Source organism: Colobus angolensis, unplaced genomic scaffold (assembly GCF_000951035.1).
Source record: "Colobus angolensis palliatus isolate OR3802 unplaced genomic scaffold, Cang.pa_1.0 Scaffold714, whole genome shotgun sequence".
NCBI lineage: Eukaryota > Metazoa > Chordata > Mammalia > Primates > Cercopithecidae > Colobus > Colobus angolensis.
Genome location: NW_012120866.1, coordinates 157,365 through 168,220, shown reverse-complemented (window position 1 = coordinate 168,220; position 10,856 = coordinate 157,365). Strand labels below are relative to the sequence as shown.

The 10,856-nt window shown below is 42.5% G+C and overlaps 1 protein-coding gene across 1 annotated transcript in view; it reads left to right on the top strand.

The window, feature by feature from the left end:
• LANCL2 (LanC lantibiotic synthetase component C-like 2 (bacterial)) overlaps positions 1–10,856 on the top strand; it is a 69,633-nt gene that overhangs the window by 29,747 nt on the left and 29,030 nt on the right. The window contains exons 4-6 of the mRNA XM_011927442.1: positions 6,439–6,646; positions 7,969–8,116; positions 9,235–9,381. Coding sequence (XP_011782832.1) covers positions 6,439–6,646; positions 7,969–8,116; positions 9,235–9,381 — 503 coding nt within the window. The remainder of the gene's footprint in view (positions 1–6,438; positions 6,647–7,968; positions 8,117–9,234; positions 9,382–10,856) is intronic.

Below are 10,856 nucleotides of genomic sequence, written 5' to 3'. Positions count from 1 at the left end.
GGCGAGGTGGCGGGCGCCTGTAGTCCCAGCTACTCGGGAGGCTGAGGCAGGAGAATGGCGTAAACCCGGGAGACCGAGCTTGCAGTGAGCTGAGATCCGGCCACTGCACTCCAGCCTGGGCGACAGAGCGAGACTCCATCTCAAAAAAAAAAAAGAAAAATTAACTTGCCTTAACTAATCTTTGCATTCTTGTTATTTTACCTGGTATTCAGAACATTCTAATAATTATTTAGGGAATATAAAGGATATAGAAGATGACCTTGTTCTCAGGGATTAGACTGAAGTCTGACTAAATTCCTAATGACAATTTATATACACATTTAGAGTGATTTCTTGCTGAATTCTTATAGTTTAATTAAACAGCATAAGCCAGCTATGGTGGCTCAAGCCTGTAATCCAAAGCACTTTGGGAGACCAAAGATGGCAGATCACTTGAGCTCAGGAGTTTGAGACTAGCCTGGGCAACATGGCAAAAGCTGTCTCTACTAAAAATACAAAAATCAGCTGGGCGTGGTGGGCATGTGCCTATAGTCCCAGCTATTGGGAAGGCTGAAGCAGGAGAATTGTTTGAGCCCAGAGGTGGAGGTTGTAGTGAGCTGAGATCTCATCATTACACTCCAATCTGGGCAACAGGAGTGAGACCTTGTCTCAAAAAGAAACAAACAAACAAACAAAAAACCAAAAAAAAAAAAAAAACCAGCATAGACAGATACATATTAGAGCCACCATGAACCAAACATGGGGCCCTGATAATATTGTATTTGTATTTATATTTACATTCATTTTTGTGAACATTGTTTTGTATTTGTATTTACATTCATTCTTATAATGAATAAGACTTCAAACTTATAAACCCAGACAGACATGGAGCCAGTTCACTTACAGGGCCAAAGATGTCTTAAATGTAATAAAACTAGATAATTGTGGTTAACCTGAAGTAAAATACAAAGAATAAGGATATTTTGGGAGGAAAATAGCATAGCTATTAGTCGCACAGGTTTCCCCTAAAAATCTTTTACTTACAACTTTTTTTGAAAAAGGGTTTCTAAACCCTTGATTGTTAGGTTCTAAACTGGCCGTGCATCACAATTACCAAGAGAGCTTTGTAAGAAACTACAGTTCTCAGCCTCCAGCCCAGAATAGTTACATTAGGAACTCTAGAGGTGGGTTCCAGAAATCAGTATTGCTTAAAAATCCCTAGCTGTTGCTGTCTTTGGGAATCATCATGGAAGTATTTTGTTTCAGTGATTTAAATTAATAGGGTTTAGAGGTTCAGGTAGATGTATGGAATCCACCTAGACCCATACCTCCCTAAATTGTGTGTACAATATAAGAAGAAGGCTGGGCACAGTGACTAACTCCTGTAATCCCAGCACTTTGGGTGATGGAGGTGGGAGGATGGTTTGAGGCCAGGAGTTTGAGACTAGCCTGGGCAACATAACAAGACCCCATCTCTAAAATTAGCTGGGCACAGTGGTAAACACCTGTAGTCCCAACTACTCAGGAGGCTGAGGCAGGAGGATGGCTCAATCCCAGGAGGTCGAGGCTGCAGTGAGCCATGAGTGCATTGCTGCACTCCAGCCTGGATGACAGTGAGACCCTGTCTCAACAAAAGAAGAATAATGAAGGAAGCACCCACAACTTATCCCTTTAGCAAAACTTTGAGACGGAAAACACACAAGTCATGTTGGGTAAAAACAAGCAGCATCCAGAACGAGTGTGGAGAGCCATGGTGTGCAGGCGAGAAAGCCTAGGGTCCAGGCATGGCCGAATCACCCCGACCCCACCCACCCTCCCAGAATCAACAAATAGCTATTCCAGGTAGGGTGGGCCACAGCCTCAGTGGGAACTTCTGTGGGCACATCTGAGTGCAAAATGGGAAGGCAGTGCCAGGAGTAGCTGGGAATAAAGGTGTGGAAAGTGCACAGGGAATGGGTTTGGAGAGCTATAGAACAGGCATGGCTTGTAGAGAAGCAGGTTTAGCTTGCAAGGTGGAGCGGCATTCTTGCTGGCCCCCGCTGATGGTGTAGAGAAGGAAGGAAGCAGCAGCAGTGGGCACTCCTGATACAAGGAAGGGTTTGAGAGTCAGGAGATCTGGCCACCAGACTCCTCGTGTATTACATATACTGTTCATCACTTAGCAAGAGGGCACCGTTGGGATAAAAGTTGGGAAAGCTACCCTAACCATTTTCTCCTTCCAGGGATTTGTCCTATTAATAGTTGATATAGGCCAGGTGCGATGGCTCAAGCCTGTAATCCCAGCACTTTGGGAGGCCGAGACAGGCAGATCACGAGGTCAGGAGATCGAGACCATCCTGGCTAACACGGTGAAACCCCTTCTCTACTAAAAATACAAAAAACTAGCTGGGCAAGGTAGCGGGCGTCTGTAGTCCCAGCTACTCAGGAGGCTGAGGCAGGAGAATGGCGTAAAACTGGGAGGCGGAGTTTGCAGTGAGCTGAGATCCAGCCACTGCACTCCAGTCTGGGCGACAGAGCAAGACTCTGTCTCAAAAAAAAAAAACAAAAAAAATAGTTGATATAGAAAAATTCAATTTTAAGAAAAAATATAATTATTTTATCCATAATATAAGGAAGAAAAATAAAAATAAAAATTTCTCAATGGAGGGAGAAAACCGCACCAGGACAATGTCACTACAAAGTGGAGAAAAATTGGTAGCACTTTCAGCATTCATTTTGTAACTTAGTTAAGCAGTGAGTTCACACTGCAGAGGTAAAGACACTCAGAGCAGAGATGGCTAGACAGTAAGAGCATGTGAAACAAGAATTGACAGACCAAGAAAAGAAATTTAAGGAAAAGATAAAAAATCATTTCAGAAATGAGATCAAAGCGCAAGGAGCCAAAGAAAGAGCTGACCCCACAGAGAGCATGGGGGCAAAGTGTCCTCGTGTCTAGGAAGGGTGTAATGTTTGCTTAATAAATAAGTGACTAAATGAAACTATCACGGAAAAAATGCAAAGGAAAAGCAAGATAAATTAAAGAGACACTTCAGTTTTCCAGTCTAGCGTTTAAGGAGTTTACAAGTCACCATTGCATCCTAGCAAGTAAAAAGCTTAACAAAGTGAAAACTCAGCAGCTCTTCTTAGCTCCATCAGAGAAGTGAGGTCACAGGGGCAAACAGCTGCACCAAAACTGGCGAAACAGGTGAATGCCGAGAATTACAGTCGTGCATCGCTTCACATCATGGATGAGTTCTGAGAAACACATCATTGGGCAGTTTCATTGTGCAGACATCATAGAGGTGCTCACACATACCTAGACTGTGTAGCCAACTACACCTCTATGCTCTATGATATAGCCTGTTGCTCCTAGGCCGCAAAGCTGTACAGCATTACTGCACTGAATACTGTAGCAATTGTAACACAATCATGTTTTTGTATCTAACATAGCTAGATATAGAAAAGGTACTGTAAAAATATGGTATTATGATTATGATCTTTTGGGACTGTGCGTATACAGTTTGTTGTTGACCGAAACTTTAATGGTGAATTACGGGGGCTAAGTGTGGACCAGCCAGAGAGACTTAAAAACTCGATGGGGACCCAGTCATAGCGGGCTCTCACACTTTTGTGAACTTTACCTCTAGGAGCTCCACTAGAGCTCCACTAGGAGCTCCACTAGATCTTCATGGTGAACATCAGGGAAAACTCCCCTCATGCTTCTTGTGGGTTCAGGGGAAGGAACCATACTGAATTCCATCAGAGCCTTCTATTCTTGACAAGGCCTGCCCTCTGGAGAAATTGCTTTGCTGGAGCCTCTCCTGCAAGGGGTTTATCGCAGCCCCGCCTCCCCGTAGCAAAGGAGATGCCTAGCTCCAGCTGACTCCAGCTTTCAGCACTGGGGAAGGGAGATAATCAGCTGTAGCTTCTGCTGGCCATCCTGGCGAACTGAAGGTGTGGGGATGGGAGGCACTGGTGCAGTTCACAGTCCAAAGACACAGGCTGTCTAGAAGGTTGAGCCTGTTCACAGGCGCGTGCTCCCCAGCACCTCCCACCACACCCCTAAGGCCTGTTCATTCTAGCTCCTTTTACCTAGTGCAACATGTGCGCCTGCCAACAAAAAAATGACAAAACATGATGACCTTTTTTTTTTTTTACTTTACCTGTTACCATTTACTTTAAAATACTGAAGCATTAAGTATCTGTAACTGTAGGTTTTTAGGTTCATAGGTTAATCAGATCAGCGTCCTATTTTTAGAGATTTCTGAGTCAATCAGGGAATACTCATTTGTAAGCCTTTATAGTGATTATTATGTTTGAAATTTGTAGGTATTTAACTTTTACTGTCTGTTTCCTGTATGCTTGTATTTTTTGAATATAGAAAACATGCTCTCAGGGCGATGATAAGCAACTCATGCAGAAGAATTTTTTTCAGAGCTTCAAAATATGCGACTTTCTTATCTGTTTGACTCAACATCTTTAAAGAAATGGATAACGATGAAAGACTTCAAAAAGTGTTAAGGATTAACTTGAAAGAGAAGTAATATACCCTGAATAGAAGAAGAAAGAAGCAGCTAGATATATGGAGAAGTTTAAAAAGCAAAATGAAGCCGGGCACAGTGGCTCATACCTGTTAATCCCAGCACTTTGGGAGGCCGAGTGGGTGGAGCACGAGGTCAGAAGTTCGAGACCAGCCTGACCAACCTGGTGAAAACCTGTCTCTACTGAAAATACAAAAATTAGCCGGGTATGGTGGCACACGCCTGTAATCCCAGCTACTCAGGAGGCTGAGGGAGGAGAATCACTTGAACCCGGGAGGCAGAGGTTGCATTGAGCCAAGATTGCGCCACTGCACTCCAGCCTGGTCAACAGAGTGAGACTCTGTCTCAAAAAAAAAAAAAAAAGCAAAATGAAAAATAATAAAAATCAGAGTAGGGTATTAGACAAAGACTAGAATATTGAAGAACCGCAACTTAAACATGAAAGAAATGTTTCATTTGGCCTTTTCACTAGCATGTCATGTCTGCCAATACTTGTTCCTATAAAAGACTTTAGTAAATACATATTTATGCTGATTCTTTTTTTTTTTTTTAACTTAGCTGTCATATTGTCTTCTCAAACCCAGATATACGAACATGCTTCTTTAAGAAGCCATATAGGCCCTTCTCTGGAGATTCTCGGATTCATTTGAAGATCTGAGTCTGTTCTTTATCCGGAATGGAAAGGTTGGTGGGTGATGAACACACACTCCATTTGTACTGGTCACCTTACTCTGTACTGTGTGACTGCTCCAGAAATGGCGAGTTCACTCACCAGTTGGTTGGTCAGTTGTAGGGTTGTTCACTAAAGAACATTGAAAAACTGGGAAAAATAGGCCAGGCACAGTGGCTTGCGCCTGTAATCCCAGCACTTTGGGAGGCTGAGGGTAGTGGATCACGAAGTCAGAAGATTGAGACCATCCTGGCTAATACAATAAAACCCCATCTCTACTAAAAATACAAAAAATTAGCCGGGCGTGGTGGTGGGCGCCTGTAGTCCCAGCTATTTGGGAGGCTGAGGCGGGAGAATGGAGTGAACCTGGGAGGCGGAGCTTGCAGTGAGCTGAGATCAGGCCACTGTACTCCAGCCTGGGCGACATGGAATGAGACTCCGTCTCAGACAAAAAAAAAGAAAAAAGAAAAATTGGGAACAATAGGGAAAAAAAAAAAGGAAGAAGAGAGTATAAAGTTCAGAAAAGCAATCATTTGGGATAACATAGGAGAAATGATTTTATGAGAAGTAAAAAGAAGAGGACCCAAGTTAGGATCTACAAGGGAGAATGAATACAACTTTGGAATAAATGAAAATTAACTGAGGATGAGTAGGAAGTGATGTATCTTCTCTTGTCTGTGAATAAGAGGTATATTACATCACTGTGCCAGGGCAAGCACCAGGCTAACGTACGAACTTGGTTTCTGTTCTTTCCTCCCTAATTTCTCTGTCTTGGTTTTGTTTTGTTTATTCGTCTTTCAGAAATGTATGATATGGGGGCTGGGTGCAGTGGCTCACGCCTGTAATCCCAGCACTTTGGGAGGCCAAGGCGGGCAGATCATGAGGTCAAGAGATTGAGACCATCCTGGCTAACACAGTGAAACCCCGTCTCTACTAAAAATACAAAAAAATTGGCCAGACGTGGTGGCGGGCACCTGTAGTCCTGGCTACTCGGGAGGCTGAGTCAGGAGAATGGCATTAACCCGGAAGGCAGAGCTTGCAGTGAGCCAAGATTGCACCGCTGCACTCCAGCCTGGGTGACAAGAGCAAGACTCCGTCTCAAAAAAACAAAAAACAAACAAAAGAAACGTATGATATGTATTGTTTTGGTGTCACCCCTTTGGAAACATAGATTTATGTAGAAGGTATTTCATATAATTACAAATAATGTCCTGAAGATAAAAGGAAAAGATAATAATGCTTTTCTTTTGGGGTGGGAAATTATTCCAGGCATAGCCCTTTTGTACCTGCAGTTGTACCGAGTCACATGTGACCAAACCTACCTGCTCCGATCCCTGGATTACGTAAAAAGAACACTTCGGAATCTGAATGGCCGGAGGATCACCTTCCTCTGTGGGGATGCCGGGCCCCTGGCTGTTGGAGCTGTGATTTATCACAAACTTAGAAGTGACTGTGAGTCCCAGGAATGCATCACAAAGTGAGTTTTAGAACTGGAAACATTTTCTCCCAATTCCCAGTGAAAGCTCTTGCTGTAGAAAGATTCAAAAAGGAAACTGTTTTTAATTTCATCCATTGCTGTAAACACATCGCGCCAAACTGTTAATCTTGAGCATAGTGGTGGGATCATATGCCCTCTTTTTATGCAAGCATGTGTGTGCCTAAATTTTGGGAGAAATAAATATATTTCTTGATTTTAAGCATCTTTCCTAAGCAATTTTTAGTTTTCTTCAATGCATGAAAATTAGCTTACATGCTTTAGATTCACCATAATAACTAAACCAATCTTAGGTTCAGCCCTTAAGTAACTGATTAGATATGCTAATGATGGAACAATTAGGGAATGTAAGCTTTTATTGCACCTATTGCTTTATATTCTTTCTTGAAGAAGCAGAAATCACGGCTCATTCCTAGGGTCTGGTAGAGTATCTGGCACGTGCTAGTCAGTTAATGTTTGTTGAAAGACAGGGTAATGCTGGGTATGGCGGCATGCACTTGTAGTTCCATTAACTTGGGAGGCTGAGGTAGGAGGATCACTGGAGCTCAGAAGTTCAAGGCTGCGGTGAGCCACCATCCTGTCACTGTACACCAGCCTGGGCAACAGAGCAAGACCCTGTCTCTAAAGAAAAAGAAAGAAAAAAAAGAGAGAACGACAATCTAATTCCCAAGCATTGGTGACATTACAGTACCATTTTTTTTTTTTTTTGAGATGGAATTTCGATCTTGTTGCCCAGGCTAGAGTGCAGTGGTGCGATCTCAGCTCACTGCAACCTCTGCCTTCTGGGTTCAAGGGATTCTCCTGCCTCAGCCACCAAAGTAGCTGGGATTACAGGCATGTGCCACCACACCCAGCTAATTTTGTATTTTTAGTAGAGATGGGGTTTCACTGTGTTAGTCAGGCTGGTCTTAAACTCCTGACCTCAGGTGATCCACCTGCCTCAGCCTCCCAAAGTGCTGGGATTTTAGGCATGAGCCACCGTGCCTGGCCTGCAGTACCATTTTTATTTAAATTTTAAATCACTTTCTTTTACTTCTGGATTTCAAAATAAAATTTTATAGTTTAAAATAGATGTAAAGGTAGAAATTAACAGAAAGATGTTTTATTTTTAATTTTGACATTCAAAAGGGGACTGGTGAACTGGAGACATTTTTGTTGTGTTCTGGATTTGGGAGTATTTTTAAAAATCATAGTTTTAAATTTAAAATAAATAACAGGTAATTCCTAAAGCAACAGGTTTAGTGTTTCAGGAAGAAGTACTTTAGAATTCCTCTGGGAAAAAATTAATTTTTCTTATTGGTTAGACTTTTGCAACTCCAGAGAGCGGTTGTCTGCCAAGAATCAGACCTTCCTGATGAGCTGCTTTATGGACGGGCAGGTTATCTGTATGCTTTACTGTACCTGAACACGGAGATAGGTCCAGGCACCGTGTGTGAGTCAGCTATTAAAGAGGTACTGTGGGATATGGGCAACTATGGGCATCTCTACCATTCAAACCTGTTTGCTAGCGTTGAGTTGTATTAATAGCTGGACTCTGTTTCTAGGTAGCATTACTTTTTTAAGTAAGAAATACTGAAGTATTTCTTAAGAAGTACTTTTTTAAGTACTCATCAAAAGTAAGAAATAGCCCCTATATTTTTCTAGGAACATTAACAAGAAAAACCTGTACTCTCTTTCATCTTTTATTAATTCATCTGTTTTTAGTGAAGCTAAACAACAGCAGCTTTAGAGAGTTAGAATGTTTATTTATCTTTCATGAGATGTCTGAGCTGGTAAGCATTTCAGGCTGTTAACGAGTGGGGACCAACTTCTTATGTCTCATTCTGCCTTATCCTAGGGGCATACCCTTATTTGCAGGACCAAAGCTAGTTTAGCCCCTCAACCTATGAAGGGAAAAGAGGAGGTGGAGGCCACATAGCTTCCTTGTTAGGGACTCGGTTTCCAAGTTGCCCACTTTACTTCTGCTCCCATCCCAGTGCCAGAACTTCATCAAGTGTCTGTGTTCAGCTGTCTGTAACTAGGGGGCCAGATGCCCAGCTAAAACTTGGAAAACTTTCCCAAAAAGGATGAGAGGAGATAGACGTGAGGAAACCATCATTCCAGACATGATATGCTTTTGATCTAGCTGAAATCCTTCATGCCAGAGCAGACCTCATACCATTAGTCTTTCATAAATAAAGCCAGTTCCTCCAGCCTTTTCTGATAGGTGTACGTGCTGCTCTTTTGGGAAAAACACTGCAGCTACGGAGCAACTAAGAAATCCAAAACAGTTTTTATAAGAAGTTTTTCTAGATTTTGGGTTGACTTTTTATACGAAGAATTTTTTATTTCTTAGACTTACTATCTCTTCCTACTCTGACATTGGCTCCTGATTTCTTTCTGCCCGCATTTATTAATTTATAAAAGAAATATAAGTATGTTAGCTGCTAACTGCTTAAAGACTTTTAGATTAAGTTTTCTGCCTCTCTCTCTCTCTATATATGTCATATATATATATGACATACTGTTAATTGAACTACAACAGGGTCCATATACGGTTTTAGATTTATGCTGTCTTGTTATCTCTGTAGGTAGTCAATGCTATTATTGAGTCGGGTAAGACTTTGTCAAGGGAAGAAAGAAAAATGGAGCGCTGCCCACTGCTGTATCAGTGGCACCGGAAGCAGTATGTTGGAGCAGCCCATGGCATGGCTGGAATCTACTACATGTTAATGCAGGTAGGTAAGAATTCTCTTACACACTACAGTGTATTTGATCAAATGTGAAATGGGAAATGAATCCTGCATACAAACAATCCTGCAGACTGGATTGAAATACCCTACTTTGAATCGCAGATGCGTAACTCTGCCTCATAAACCACAGGCAGTGGATTTCTAAGAGTCCAGTGAGTTCCTGAGTACATTTGGTATGGAGTCTTATAGCAGATTAGTTATCTCTTCACCACACTTTGTTTTTTTTTTTTTGAGACGGAGTCTCACTCTCTCACCCAGGCTGGAGTTCAGAGGCACGATCTCGGCTCACTGCAACCTCCATCTCCTGGATTCAAGCGATTCTCCTGCCTCAGCCTCCCAAGCAGCTGGGACTAGAAGCGCACATCACCACCTCCAGCTAATTTTTGTATTTTTAGTAGAGACGGGATTTTACCATATTGGCCAGGCTGGTCTCGAACTCCTGATCTCATGATCCACCCACCTCGGCCTCCCAAAGTGCTAGGATTACAAGCGTGAGCCACCGTGCCTGGCTTGCCCACCCTTTTCTTCTGTGCTTGTCCTCCTGCTGATTGCAGTAGGAACTCTTAATGGGGAAAAATCTTCAGGGAGCAACAGGGCCTGCAGAACCCAACTGAGACAGTGACTTTGTCGTGTCCTGATAACCTCACTTGCTGTCAGTTGTCTTCTGTATTTTTGATGAGTTTATTGCTGTGGTTATGATTTTGTCCTCAATCATCCCTGACACCTATTAAGTACTGACTCTTCTATCAGGCCAGTAGAGACCCCACACTAAACATTGCTTCAGGCTATGCTTGGCTTGAGCATAAGCCTAGGGCTTCAGCCTAGCCTGTGGCCTATGTTCTCTTCCCTACAAGGCGTAAAACCGCCTCTGCCATCACCTCCTCCTCCTTCTCCCCCTACCTCCTCTACGTCTGTCCTGCCCACTGTTCCCTCCCCACCTTCTCCCTCCACCTCCCCTCCTTCTCCTTCTTTCTTCTTTTAAATTAAGCTTTCTTTATTCTACAAAACTAGTAAGTCAAAGGATGTGAATCAGAATTTAGATATCTTAGACTGGAAAACCTATATATTACTTTTTAAAATTTTACTTCAGATTCTTTTTATGTCTAATCTACCATATCATGTTCTCACTCACTAAAGGAAACTAGGAAATTCATGTCTACACAGGATTAAAACTTTTTCTAGGTATTATTTGTCTTTCTTTATTGTTGTAGAAAGTAAAACATGCATATATGCATATAGTTCATTTTCTGAATTTACTTTCTTTTTTTTTTTGTTTTGAGACAAAGTCTCGCTCTGTTACCCAGGCTGGAGTGCAGTGGCGTGATCTCAGCTCACTGCAAGCTCCGCCGCCCTCGGGTTCACACCGTTCTCCTGCCTCAGCCTCCAGTGTAACTGGGACTACAGGCACCCGCCACCAAGCCCGGCTCACTTTTTTTTTTTTTGTATTTTTAGTAGAGACG